This window comes from Panulirus ornatus, chromosome 63 (genome assembly GCF_036320965.1).
Source record: "Panulirus ornatus isolate Po-2019 chromosome 63, ASM3632096v1, whole genome shotgun sequence".
In the NCBI taxonomy this organism is placed as follows: domain Eukaryota; kingdom Metazoa; phylum Arthropoda; class Malacostraca; order Decapoda; family Palinuridae; genus Panulirus; species Panulirus ornatus.
The window spans coordinates 3878253-3893870 of record NC_092286.1 but is presented as its reverse complement, the minus strand read 5'-3'; the positions used below and the strand labels follow the sequence as shown (position 1 = coordinate 3893870).

General features: G+C 38.1%; 1 protein-coding gene across 1 annotated transcript; it reads right to left on the bottom strand.

Moving 5' to 3' along the window:
• Window positions 1–336: 336 nt before the first annotated feature.
• Window positions 337–15611, bottom strand: Roc1a (Regulator of cullins 1a). Its single transcript, XM_071656898.1, has 5 exons — window positions 15439–15611; window positions 12842–12869; window positions 11435–11556; window positions 5781–5866; window positions 337–544 (listed from the first exon to the last, which is right to left on the bottom strand). The coding sequence occupies exons 1-5, from the start codon at window positions 15532–15534 to the stop codon at window positions 532–534; spliced, it is 345 nt and encodes a 114-aa protein (XP_071512999.1). The 5' UTR covers window positions 15535–15611; the 3' UTR covers window positions 337–531.
• Between the last annotated feature and the right edge of the window lie 7 nt (window positions 15612–15618).

The following is a 15618-nucleotide window of genomic DNA, read 5'->3' as shown; positions in this document are numbered from 1 at the left end:
AAGTTGTTACTGGCTAATGAAATACAGTTGTATGAGGTGATGGAGACCACAACAACTGAAAATTTTCCATGTTCTGCCTAAACAAGGCCCAGAAAAAAAGTTGAAACAAGTGCACACTCAGCTTGCTACTTAAGTATGCATGAGTATATTGGTGAAAACTTACATGAAAACTGTAAAGAGAAAAAGAAATATTCCATAAAGTTAGATGATGAACAATATATAAGAAAAAAATCAGCATTCAAGAAGAATAACATTGAAAACATCAACTATGGAAATTTCTTTATAAGTTGTTCAATTTTAAATGTACTCCTTAACAAACTAAAAGGAATAATTAAATTCTCTGTAAAAACATCACAGAAATTTTATTCTATAAATTATCACAATCACAAGACACGTGCCAAAAATGAAGAGCTGGTGAAACAAAAAAGGGAAACAAAATATCCTAATAAAAGGAAACATGGCTTAACTTAGGACTTATCATGACAGAGCGGGAAAGAATGGCTGGAGTTGTGGTAAACTTGAATATTTTTCCTAGTGCCCATACCTGTGAATAGAAAACTTTGTCATTCTGGGATAATGGGAAGAATTAAATAAACATATTTACTTCTATCTTAACAGATCTACCTACCAATACCTACCAACTCTGGCTCCGTTCTCAGTAACACTCAAGCACAAACACACTCTCAGTTTACTTACCATATTCTTTATTTGGGTTCAGAGTGCTTAAGTGAACAAATGTTTCCACAATAAAAGTTCATCTTGGATCTTTATTTTGTACAGCAAGTAGATTATCAAAAACAAGTAATACCTCCATATGCATTTACAATCACACAAACAACATGCCTCTCTATTGCACACAGTCACAAATCAATCCCTCATAAAGCTCTCCTGTGATATACTTCTTGTCCAAATCAATTCACAAAGGTTTCATTTGTTGTCTAATTCCTCCTGTTATACCCTGAAACCCATTTATTATGTACTTTAACCAACCTATAATCTACCACACCTCTTACAAGACCATATTCCATAACTTATTATCTATCATAAAGTAAATCCCATATCATCTTATAGATTTTTTCATACTCAATTGCAGTTTTCCGTGTTGGTGAGACAGCGCCAGGTTCAGAAGAAGGAAGGCTACATTCACTCACATCCACTTTCTAGCTGTCATGCAACCAACCGAAACCACGGCTCCCTATCAATAACCAGACCCCATAGAGCTTTCCATGGTTTACCCAACACTTCACATGGTTCAGTCCGTTAACAGCACATCAACCACTGTATACAATATAGTTCCAATTCACTCTCCTGGGAATGCCTTTCACCTTTGTGCATGACCAAGCCCTGGTCGCTTAAAATCTTTTTCACTTCATACTTCCTTCTCCAATTTGGTCTCCCTATTCTCTTTGTTCACTCCACTTCTGACAAATATGACCTCTTTGTCAACCTTTCATCACTCACTCTCTACATATGCCCATCCTGAGGTTTTTTTTTATTTCATTATAATACTTTGTTGCTGTCTCCTGCATTAGCACAAGGAAACAGATGAAAGAATGGCCCAACCCACCCACATACACATGTATATACATAAACGTCCACACACGCACATATACATACCTATACATTTCAACGTATACATATATACACAGACATATACATATATACACATGTACATATTCATGCATGCTGCCGTCATCCATTCCCACCGCCACCCAACCACATGTGAAATAGCACCCTCCCCTCTCCCATGCGCACGTGCGAGGTAGCGCTTGAAAAAGACAACAAAGGCCACATTCATTCACACTCAGTCTCCAGCTGTCATGTGTAATGCATCAAAACCACAGCTCCCTTTCCACATCCAGGTCCCACAAAACTTTCCATGGCTTACCCCAGATGCTTCACATGCCCTGGTTCAATCCACTGACAGCACGTTGACCCCGGTATACCTAATTGTTCCAATTCACTCCATTCCTTGCACGCCTTTCACTCTCCTTTATCTTTTTCACTCCATCCTTCCACCTCCAATTTGGTCTCCCACTTCTCGTTCCCTCCACCTCTGACACACATATATCCTCTTTGTCAATCTTTCCTCACTCATTCTCTCCATGTGACCAAACCATTTCAATACACCCACTTATGCTCTTTCAGCCACACTCTTTTTATCACTACACATCTCTCTTACCCTTTCATTACTTCATCAAACCACCTCACACCACATATCGTCCTCAAACATTTCATTTCCAACACATCCACCCTCCTCCACAAAACCCTATCTATAGCCCACACCTCACAACCATATAACATTGCTGGAACCACTATTCTTTCAAACATACCCATAACATTCTCGCCTTCCACACATTCTTCAACACTCCAAGAACCTTCACCCCCTCCCTCACCCTGTGACTCACTTCCACTTCCATTGTTCCATCCACTGCTAAATCTACTCCTAAATATCTAAAACACTTCACTTCCTCCAGTTTCTCTCCATTCAAACTCACCTCCCAATTAACTTGTCCCTCAACCCTACTGAACCTTATTACCTTGCTCTTATTCACATTTACTCTCAGCTTTCTTCTTTCACACACTTTACCAAGCTCAGTCACCAACTTCTGCAGTTTCTAACCTGAATCAGCCATCAGCATTGTATCATCAGCAAACAACTTGACTCACTTCCGAAGCCCTCTTATCCAAAACAGACTGAATACTTGCCCCTCTCTCCAAAACTCTTGCATTCACCTCCCTAACAACCCCATCCATAAACATATTATACAACCAGGGAGACATCATGTACCCCTGCCACAAACCTACATTCACTAGGAACCAATCACTTTCCTCTCTTCCTACTCGTACACATGCCATACGTCCTTAATAAAAACTTTTTACTGCTTCTAGCAACTTACCTCCCACACCACATACTCTTAATACCTTTCACAAACCATGTCTATGTCACATGCCTTCTCCAATTCCATAAATGCTACATACAAATCCATTTGCTTTTCTAAGTATTTCTCATACATTCTTCAAGCAAACACCTGATCCACACATCCTCTACCACTTCTGAAACCACACTGCTCTTCCCCAATCTGATGCTCTGTACATGCCTTTACCTTCTCAATCAATACTCTCCCATATATATTTATATTATTATACTTTGTTGCTGTCTTCCACGTTAGCGAGGAAGTGCAAGGAAACGGATGAAAGAATGACCCAAACTATACACCTATACATTTCAACCCTGCACAGACCCACGAATGTGTCACAGTCAGGAATGCTAACTACTACACCATGGAGGTCTGTAAATGCTCATCCCTCTCACATCAGAAGGAACAGAGAAGTTCTTGAGCAATACCAGTTATGGTGCAGAGTAACAATGTCCCTGACTTACTGATTGCTCAGTGTATCTTCCATGAAAGTACTTAAGAACTATTGGTTTGCTTCTAGCAAAACAAAACACAACCTGTCACCTACATTCTTGCCTTGTCATGTGAGCATCTACAAAGTCTCTCTGCATGAATAGGTAAATGTTTAACCCCTGTACTGTAACTGTTCCATGCATGAGATGTTTTTTCTTCCCTGCGGCCATATTTTTCAAAGCAAAGCACCTTTCAAAAATTTCCCCACAAGTCAGAGAGAATTTCCGTGGGTAAGAAAAAAGTGAGAGGCTTGCAAATCAATGCTAACAGATGCATGTGTGGAACCCATCCACATCAAACAAGAAAATCACATAGGTGGTTGAGCTGCTCAAGAAAGAGGTTGAAAGTGTCACTGACTGGTTAAGTAAGGCTTTCATGGTGTATATAACTCAAGGTGAAGAGCCTGGGGGCTGGCAAAATGTCTATATCAAAACATTATATACAGAAAGGGGGCAAAAGTCAATGCTCAAATAACATAATTATATATAAGTTGGGAATACCTGATGAGGTGTACAGAAAAGTGATGATGAAAAGGGTGGTAACATGAAAAGAACATCTGAATATTAGACAACTGAGAAGCAATGGCTTCAGGAGTGGTAGAGGATGTGTGGACCAGGTTTTTGATCTGAAAAATTTCTGAGAAATGCTTGGAAAGGGGGAAAGATGTGTATGTGCAATTTATGGACCTGGAGAAAATGTATGATAGGACCTGCAAAATGGCCTTGTGTAAGTTGCTATGAATATAAAGCATAGCAGGAAAGCTACAAGATGCAATAAAGAGTTATTATCTTAAGAGTAAGACAGGTGTGAATGGAAGAGAAGGATAAGTGGTTCCAAGAAAAGGTAGGCTTCCATCAATGGTGTGTGATATTACCACAGCTGTTTAATCTATTTATGGACAGGGTGGTGAGAGAGGCGAATGCAAGGAAGGAGCAGGTCTGCAGTATCATTCAGGATGGTGAGAAGCATGTCTGGGATAAAGCAAATCTGAAATGATGAAGAGTAGGCCACATGCTATCAAAGGGTTGAATTTGGCCATATGAAGTGGTCATGAGAATCCACAGAAATGGTCTGTTGGGTTTACCTGCAAATAAAGAGCTCAAGTTTTGGTGCATCATATACAACAGCCACAGAATAGATATGTTCAAATGAAGATGCTGTTTTTTCTTTTAGTTTGTTATGGTGTTACCTTGCTAAAGTGGAAATCAGAGAACATGAAATAAAAAAGATCTAGTTGATTACAATGCCATCAATTTCTCTGGCATATGTCTTAATCTTAATTGGTAGATCAATGGTGAGAGAATGAATCAAAAAAATAATTCATGCGGTCACACGTATCAGAGCTGCCTTTCACTTCTGATGCTGCGGCCCTCACAAAATCTAATCTAGGTGCACGTTTGCATAAAAGTAACTCATCATCTTCATCCAAATCAACTGGGAACCATTTTGCCTCCTCTCTCGCTGTATTTGAAAAATCGATATGACTATTTTCCTTTTTTTAGGTAGGCCATCTATTTTATCCACAATTTTCTCATTCTTCCAGAATGCTTTCTGTAGTTCTTTCTGTAACCTGCAAGGTATGTTACATGATCAAACATTCATTGTGACACTGACACAATCAAGCAAATGACTTCATCACCATGTTAACAAATGCACTCTTCACATGTGATATCATTAGAAAACAAGGAAACATGATTTTCAAATTTCATATAGGCAATTCTGGGAATTTTGTCTGTTTCCCAAGATAAAGATAACAACTAGCAAACTATCAACCAAACAGACATATAGACATTTGACCTTTGGTTAAGGTTTTAAACAGATGACTGATGAATGCGTTATGGAAAAAGTTTTCTCAATGATAAGTGGAAAAAATAAGCAAAGTTTTGGCTACAACTCTGAAACAATGGCATGTACATGAAAAAAAAAAGACAAAAGTTAATTAATGACAAGGATATAACCTCTAAAAACTAAACTTGCCGGCTTTTCCTGATAGTTATCACAACCTGTAATCACATGAAAAATATATGCCTGGTTCCTTCAGCTAATTCTTACTTGAAACTGAAGTGAGCAAAGTGTTCCAACAAGTTCATTCTGTATGTATGTGTTGGCTGAAGTTTAAGTTTCTGAATACTGGTATACAAGCAGACATGTGAGCTTCAGCTGAAGTTTTGAACACTGACACATAGTTGGAAAGCACATGTAGGAGTGGACTTTGGCTTATGTTTCCAACAACTGGACAGCAGGCACAAACAATTAAAGTGGACAAAAGGGTGGCAGAGTATGTAGGATGATAAGTTTGGAAAAATAACTCATCCATAATTCTTTGTGGAAGAACAAGAGTAAGTATATAAAGAAATAAATACTCACTTCTGGAACTCCCATTCTCTATTATCTAATGGGCATACTTGACGAGTCTTCAGCCACCGAGATATGCAATGGAAATGAAAAGCGTGCTGTAAAGGAAAATCACAGTTAGTTTCACTTCTTATGTCTACAAGACATATATCAGAAAATCCCTATATGAATTCCTCACTTCTACTACATTCCCCCTACCTTTTATCTTAGGCTTGAACATGTAAATACTAAGGGGGGAGGGGGATGTTATTCCATGTGTGGCGAGGTGGCGATGGGAATGAATAAAGGCAGACAGTGTGAATTGTGTGCATATGTATATATGTATATGTCTGTGTATATATATATGTGTACATTGAGATGTATGGGTATGTATATTTGCGTGTGGGGACGTGTATGTATATACATGTGTATGGGGGTGGGTTGGGCCATTTCTTTCGTCTGTTTCCTTGTGCTAACTCACAAATGCGGGAGACAGCGACAAAGCAAAATAAAAAAATTTTTAGTAGCCACATCTTAAACTTCTATGCACTGGTAAAACGATAAGATGACAAATAAAACTCTCGTACATATCTACAGTAGCAGCATACCTATTATGTAATACTCAGCACTGTAACTTATGGAACACTTTAGTTAACCATTCCCATGCATGAAAGTTAAATATATATAAAAAAATTCAAAATAAACTGCTGAAGAATGAGGCTGGAGGATTCAGTAAATGAGGAGCAGTCACTTACTTCTTATACTTCTTAAGATGATAAAGACTTTTAAGATTGAAAGCTGCCACATCACAATCATGTATGAAGGAAAACAGGAAAACATATAGTACAGTGGTAGTAGCACAGTAAAGATAAGAATGAAAAGCAGTAGTCTTTGCAGTAAAGTATGAGTGCTGGAATAAGTAACAACTTGTGATATAATGGCACAATATCTGTCAACCTATCTATCTACATCTAGTATATCATCTCACATGTGCATAAAAATGCATGTCCAGGCTCCTATAAACATCCCCATCACTGAATTATCTTCTATCTATCTATCTACATCTCTGATGCATGTTCCCTAAAGCAAGCCCCTTAAGGGGAATGGCCAGGGTGAAAGTGTTTCCATAATTGAACTTCAGTGACTCACCCTTAACAGGCCACTGGTAGAGGGCAACTCTAGCATAGTGTTTCCAGAGGCTCCTAACCAATGTTCCTACCAACTACTACTACCTACTGTGCCTAACTAATGTTATCTGTATCATCCTAACAAGAAAATGTCTAACACACTAATGCAGTGCCCATAGCACAAGGTTTGGCATCCCTAATGAATGTCAACTTGTAATCTTGACTGTTGACTCCCCAGCCTATACAAAGATGGGATGAAAAACTTTGTATATATAACCTACGATGGTAAGTCTGGTCACTGTGTATTTACCTAGTATTCAGACACAGTCTATACAAACATTTTACTAACATCAAACTCCATGTTCTTGACCTTTAAACTCCAAAAAATCCATCTGATGTTAAAATTTGTCTAAACCGTTTGTGGTGTGTTTGGTTTAGTGCTGATCACCCACTCATGAGAAACTGCATGAACAAGTATTTTGTAACAATTTAGTTCACATGAATGCAAACCATGAGTTTTGACCCCAGACATCCAAATATCATTAACATGTACAACTCTGTACCTCCTGTCTATGGATCTAATCAATAGTCATTTCCTGAATAACTAAGTGCTGCATAAACATGCTTTTAGTACCATTTCAATACAAACGACCTGAAAATCTTGAGGTCTGGCCCTCATTATCTAAAACTTAAACTCCTCTCCATTTAGTATCTGTGGTATACATTGGTCCACATACATTATCCAAGTTTTCAGTTACTGTGTACTTGGTACATTTGATCTTGTGACACTGATCTTTGACATCCACTTGTGATACAAGCTAAGCCCATATCTAAACACGCAGTCATCAGGTATTATGTACACAAGCATTCACTAGCATTTTAGTACACATGACCTTGTGACCCTCATCCATGACCTTAAAAACTTTACTGAGAGTAGAACTTTGCAGTATCTGCGGTACAAATCTGGTTCACATCCAAACACCCAGGCTTCAAATAATGTGTACATAAGCTTTCAAATCACCTTGATCTCTGGACTTAAACACCTGACTGTGCAAAGAGCTCTATACTGTAGGGCATTTGGTCCACATTATATCCATTTATCCAATATTGAGATATTGCATAAACATGCACTTTTGGCCTTGAAAACTTGCATAGATGTAAAAACATGCATGCACTATCATTGGTTTAAGTTTGGTCTAAATCTAATCTCTCTGTCATGAAATACTAAGTGCATAGCAATGGGTTGCAAAAGCAAACCAACATGCCTCTCTGGTTTGCAGCATGGAACATAAAAGGGTCTGCTATGCTTACAATGGTCTCAGCCAAATACTTCCTTACCATATCCTTCTACCACTCTTCCTCTATCTCCTCAGATTCACTTCATTTTGTAGCTAAAAATGGTAGCAGTGCACAGTAGTAATTCAATCATACCAAAAAAGTTAACTTTGTGCTGGTGTGTGTTAAGTGTGGGAAGATAAGTCTGTTACAGTGAGGACAGGCACTGACATACTTGCTGGCAATTGACAGGGTTGCGTGATGTCTCCATGGTTGTTTAATTCTTTATGGATGAGGTTGTTAGGGAGGTGAATACAAGAGTTTTGGAGAGAGGGACAAGTATGCAGTCTTTGTGGATGAGAGGGCTTGGGAAGTGAGTCAGTTGTTGTTCGCTGATAAGCGCCGGTGGCTGAATCGGGTAAGAAACTGCATAAGTTGGTGACGGAGTTTGGCAAAGTATGTGAAAGAAGAAAGCTGAGAGTAAATGTGAATAAGAGCAAGGTTCAGTAGGGTTGAGGGACAAGTAAATTGAGAGGTAAGTTTGAATGGAGAATAACTGGAGGAAGTGAAGTGTGTTTAAGATATCTGGAAGTGGATTTGGCAGTGGATCGAACCATGGAAGCAGAAGTGAGTCACAGGGTGGGGGAGGGGGCAAAAGTTCTGGGAGTTGAAGAATGTGTGGAAGGCGAGACATTATCTCAGAAAGCAAAAATGGGTATGTCTGAAGGAACTGTGGTTCCAACAATGTTATATGGTTGTGAGGCATGGGCTATAGCTAGGGTTGTGCGGAGGAGGGTGGATGTGATGGATATGAGATGTTTGAGGACAATATGTGGTGTGAGGTGGTTTGATTAAGTAATGAAAGGGTAAGAGAGATGTGTGGTAATAAAAAGTGTGGTTAAGAGAGCAGAAGAGGGTGCATTGAAATGTGTCAGAGGTGGAGGGAATGAGGAGAAGTGGAAGACCAAACTGGAGGTGGAAGGATGGAGTGAAAAGGATTTTGAGCAACTGGGGCCTGAACATACAGAAGGGCGAAAGGCGTGAAAGGAATTGAGTAAATTGGAATGATGTAGTATAACGGGGTCAATGTGCTGTCAATGGATTGAAGGGCATGTGAAGCATCTGGGGTAAACCATGGAAAGTTTTGTGGGACCTGGATGTGAAAGGGAGCTGTGGTTTCTGTGCATTACACATGACAGCTACTGAGTGTGAATGAATGTGGCCTCTGTTGTCTTTTCCAAGCACTACCTCGTGCACATGCGGGTGGAGTGGGGTGCCATTTCATGAGTGGTAGGATGGCGGCAGGAGTGGATGAAGGTAGCAAGTATGAATATGTACATGTGTATATATGTACATGTGTATATATGTATGTGTACTGGAGAGCAAAAATGGGTATGTTTGAAGGAATAGTAGTTCCAACAATGTTATATGGTTGCAAGGTATGGGCTATAGATGGAATTGTGCGGAGGAGGATGGATGTGTTAGAAATGAAATGTTTGAGGACAATATGTGGTGTGAGGTGGTTTGATTGAGTAAGTAATGAAAGGGTAAGAGAGATGAGTGGAGAAAAAGTGTGGTTGAGATAGCAGAAGAGGATGTGTTGAAATGGTTTGGTCACATGGAGAGAATGAGTGAGGAAAGATTGACAAAGAGGATATATGTGTCAGAGATAGAGGGAACAAGAAGAGGGAGACCAAGTTGGAGGTGCATGAATGGAGCTAAAAAGGTTTTGAGCGATTGGGGCCTGAACATATAGGAGGGTGAAAGGCATGCAAGGAATAGAGTGAATTGGAAAGATGTGGTATACCAGGGTGGACGTGCTGTCAATGGATTGAACCAGGGCATGTGAAGTGTCTGGGGTAAACAATGGAAAGTTTTGTGAGGCCTGGGCATGGAAAGGGAGCTGTGGTTTGGGTGCATTACACATAACAGCTAGAGACTGAGTGTGAACGAATGTGGCCTTTTGTCTTTTCCTAGCACTACCTCGCAAGGGGAGGGGGGATGCTATTTCATGTGTTGTGGGGTGGTGATGGAAATGAATAAAGGCAGCAAGTACTAATGTGTACATGTGTATATATGTATATGTCTGTGTATGTATATGTTGAAATGTATAGGTATGTATATGTGCATGTGTGGGCGTGAATGTGGGTGGGTTGGGCCATTCTTTCGTCTGTTTCCTTGCGCTACCTCACTAATGCGGGAGACAGCAACAAAGTATAATTCATTATCATTATTACTATTATACTTTGTCGCTGTTTCCTGCGTTAACGAGGTAGCACAAGGAAACATGTGAAAGAAAGGCCCAGCCCACCCAAATACACATGTATATACATACATGTCCACACACGCACATATACACCTCCTGTACATCTCAACGTATACATATATATATATATATATACACACACAGACATATACATATATACACCTGTACATAATTCATACTGTCTGCCCTTGTTAATTCCCATCACCACCCCGCCACACACGAAATAACAACCCCCTTCCTGCCATGTGCACGAGGTAGCGCTAGGAAAAGACAACAAAGGCCACATTCGTTCACACTCAGTCTCTAGCTGTCATGTATAATGCACCGAAACTACAGCTCCTTTCCAGATCCAGGCCCCACAAAAACTTCCATGGTTTACCCCAGACGCTTCATATGCCCTGGTTCAATCCATCAACAGCACGTTAACCCCGGTATACCACATCGTTTCAATTCACTCTATTCCTTGCACACCTTTCACCCTCATGCATGTTCAGGCCCTGATCACTCAAAATCTTTTTCACTCCATCCTTCCACTTCCAATTTGGTCTCCCACTTCTCCTCGTTCCCTCCACCTCTGACACATATATCCTCTTTGTCAATCTTTCCTCACTCATACTCTCCATGTAACCAAACCCTTTCAAAACACCCTCTTGTGCTCTCTCAAGCACACTCTTTTTATTACCACATATCTCTTACCCTTTCATTACTTACTCAATGAAACCACCTCACACCATATATTGTCCTCAAACATCTCATTTCCAAATTTAAGATTCTACATTCTAATGTTGTAAGATTGAGCCTTCCACTATATGAACTTGTTCCCTAATTCATAAGATACATTATAAAAAGAATTCTGGTAACTGAGCTGCTTTTGTAATAGCAACTCAGTTACAAGTGATGGATGACTATGCACTAGGCAAGAACCAGCAAGGTTATCATTAGCATGCATGGAGATGACGAGTTCTACTTAGTGCACTAAAAACAAATTCTTGTTTCACACTCCCTTGATTAAAACTCACATTGCAGACACCCCATGCTACAGTGCATTCTTCTGATGTGACTGAGGCCTGGTTGGCTTGACATTCTATGCAGAGATCCATAATGTGGTTACGACAAATGGCACAGTTGTCAACAACAATATCTGTAATTGAAGAAGAAAAGAGCAATTCTGTGGATCACTATATTTTCAAAAATGACAAACAGGTAATCAAACAAATAAATATATTAAGGTAAATTCTTTACTCTACATACCAGAACCATATCTTAACAGTATGCCTACAACCACCTTTGTAAGCATCATTCCTTACACTATTAATTCTCCCGTACTCCATTTATAAATACAAGAAAAAAAAAAAAAAAAAATCAAAACCACATACAATATGTTTCAAATAAAAAAATCATATAACTAGCATTTACCTATCCAAACTTGAATTCTCACAATCAGGGCTTTTCATAGATCAAAATTTTCTAAGTTTAAGACACCTCTGGTTAAAATCCCAATAACCCAGAAAATATTCCATGAATTCAAATAATACATTTACAAGTAAAATTTTACAATATATCTCACACTACGTATGTGTTTTGTTTACTACAACATGACATCTATGGTCATTCATCAATAATTCAAAACATTAAAATGTATCAAAAAAATTATAGGAAAGTTTGATTTTTCTCATGCAAATGGAGCATCGCCAGACAATATATACTTGTACAGCACAGTCCCCCAAGACTATTTTATCTAAAACTTAGAATACATTAATCAAATTTTTAGAGCAAAAGGAACAAGCAATGTGATTTCAGGAAAGGCTGGAGTGCAGACCAGTTGTTTGCCTTGTAGATGTGAAAAATACTTGGAGAACGAGTACCTTGTAAGTGGCATTTATAGATCCAGATAATATGAAGGATCCACAACGAAAGAAGCTATAGATATATGGAGTAAATGTAAAGTTACTATTGCTGTGATGAGATTTTATAAAAAGACTAACTAAGACATGTGTGCGAGTATGAATACTTACCCCTTAACTGTCCTGCACTTAGCTCACAAAGAAAAATTTCAAAAACAATCACTGTACAGAACATACATCTAAGATGTTAATCTTTCTTAGGAAGCTGATGTAATGAAATTTTAAAGAATATAGTGCTCTGCACTTAGTTTTGTGTTTCATCACTCTCCCCCTCTATTCATGTCAGTGATACCCACAATATACATATGGAGCCTGGTTACGGATACCAGAGAATAAACATTAGTGAATGTGGCTTTTCTTTGTCTGCTCACAGGCTTACCTTACTAACAGCAAACAAGTATGAAGAAAAGAATAATCACAGTAATGAATTATAGACTAAAGGTAACAATATATAAAATTAAATAATAATAATAATAATAATAACAATACATAAAATTGAAGTGTAAGCGAAGACATACTTACCCCATGCCCATAGTGCCACTGCATTCCACTGAAAAAAAAGGAAAATGTTAGACTATTGGCAATAAACTGGAAACATGTACAGTACACTGTTAATATAAAATATCTCTTATCTGCAATAAAGAATGCAGAGAAATGCAGTGTACTGAAAAACATGCCTAGTACCTCTACAACTGGCATTTCAGTATATCCACAAAGAACTACATGGAACTACCTTTGGTTTTCTTCTTAACCAAAGTATAAAAAAAATTAAACATTCTAAAAAAATTTTGTCACATAAAATGTAAAACAAAAATTCATTTTACTCACAGCATCCAGGAAATAAAAATTTTCATAAGATCCTTTACATCACATCTTTATAATCACTTAACAAATGAATATGCATTTTCAGGGAATATTCTACTTAACAGTGAGAGGGGAAACAAAGTGGTAGTGGTGTTTTGCTCCTTGTAAAAGCACATCTTAGCCATCTAACGAAATATGTAATCTAAGAAAATTTTATTCTCATGAAATTATAGATAAGCTTCATAAGAAAATAACATTACAACTAGCTTGTAAGCCCCTTCACATATGTTAGAAGTAGATGGAAGACACTATAACGAACTTGGAGAAATTTGCAAAGAACATGATTTGGGAGATTTAAAAGTCAGTAACTAACCGTGGGAATCCATTTCCAATAGCTCTGAATACAAACACTAATTAATTTTGCTCAGTGGTTTACAGAATATGAGTCTAATTGAGCTCTACATCACAACAAATGCTGGGAAAAGGATACTTATATTTTAAGTTCTTTTATTTGGTTCTAAGAGATTACAGATATACCACTAGAGATCTTGTCTTATCTTTTATACTAATCAACATTACTATATCAAGGAAACTGTGGGTTTGATGAAATTACAGGAAATGTGTTTAAATCTAATTTCGTTAACCCTGCATTTTCCCTAAAACATATTACCTCTATCACCTGATCCAATATCACCGAATAAATACATCATGCTCTGCAACTGTTACTCTATCCTCTGAATTGTACACCAGCAAAGCAGAATGCAGTCAGACAATATTTCCAGCTAACAATGCAGAGCAATTCTAGATCTGAGGGTTTTCAAACATGTTGATGCCATCGCATCTATATATCAAAAAACAAAAAAGCAAATCCTAGAACCCTTGATGAATGAAAAAAATGTAATATACCAAAATTCATGCTCTATATCTCATTCATGAAATCTGTAAGTATAACTATTTGAATTTCACATATCTCACAGAATGTCCCATAGATCTCCACCATGCGTTGGAGGAACTTAATTTGAAAACCGGAGTTCCTGACAATCACCAATAATCCAGTAAAACACCAGCTTCAAGATAATTACCAAAAATCCAGTAAAAACACCAGGTTCAAGGAAATTATATAAAATCTAGTAAAAAAAGGTTCTAAATAATTACCAAAAATCCAGTAATAACCTGGATTCTAGACAATTTCTGAGATGTAGTAGAGTGCTGAACATGAATGTGAGAATAACATTTCAACATACACAATAATAGTGAAGGTAATGTGTATTATTAAAAATGTTAGGTATAATTAATGAAAGAGTAGGTAAACCATTTGTAAGATACCAAACACCCATAAATACCTCACCTATTAGCAACAATAATATTTGTCTGTTGCTTAGAATCAAATGGCTGCTTCCTGTGTTGCCTACTTGTTAGCACCTGATGTCAACTGTGTCATGTTTTCAACAGGTATTAATTGGCCAGAATATCAACCATTATGATAAATCATGACTCCAGCTTGGGAGGTTAATTTTGGTTTTCATTAGTGCTACTACCTCTTCACAGGTGTATTACCTCCTGCTCCCATATATCAATCCCATAGTTTCTCCGATGTACTAATATAGTTTTGATTTATATAAATCAATAAAACGCTAACACTGGTGTCTTACAATCCCTTATCATGTTCCCTACACACTACACTTATCATTTATGGAACAAAATCATTCATTGTCTAAGGCCATCAACAAGGCAGAACTAACCTTTTATCATTAACCAAGCACAATCTCCTCCTCTAACCACACCAAACCCAAGCTTTAACGTTAAGCTTCTGACCTTGCTTACCTACCTATGCTGAAATCTATCCTTCTACCCCATCTTACCCGCTTCAAGGCCAACTGCCTCCTTAATGGGAAACGATCATATGCGAGCTAATGGATTTTGATCAAAGGCTCCTTAAATCAAAAGTATTGTGTAAGGACCACATTGGGAATAAGTATTTGTGTATTCTTAATGAGCCATCCACGCTGAGATATTTCTATAAGCACAACCGTGTGTGAATTTTGCCGAAGTAAACAAACTAACTAGACCCCAATGGAACCACTCGTCTACTTTCATAATTACATCAAGCGACGCTCTTATATCAATATTTCTACCTAAATATAAAATGTATCTTATTTATCCATCAAGTCAAATGACATAGTACATTTAAATATGCCCAAGAAAAAATAAAAATCGCGTAATGATTGAATGACAAATCCATAAAGATTGGTTATATTAGATGGTGGAGGTTGTTTCTAAGGCAGGATGACTCCAGTTATGAACAAGATCCGTACCTTCTTAACCTCAAACCTCTTCTTGTCCTGCTTAGAGGTGCTGGAGGAGGGCACCTCGATCTCTTCCTCCTGTGGATCCACCTCCATGGCTGACATTTTATTTCACCACCACCGTAGCCAGACCCAGCTGCTCCCACAACCGTTACTCGCTTAACCTCACCAACAATTATTCTACGGTAA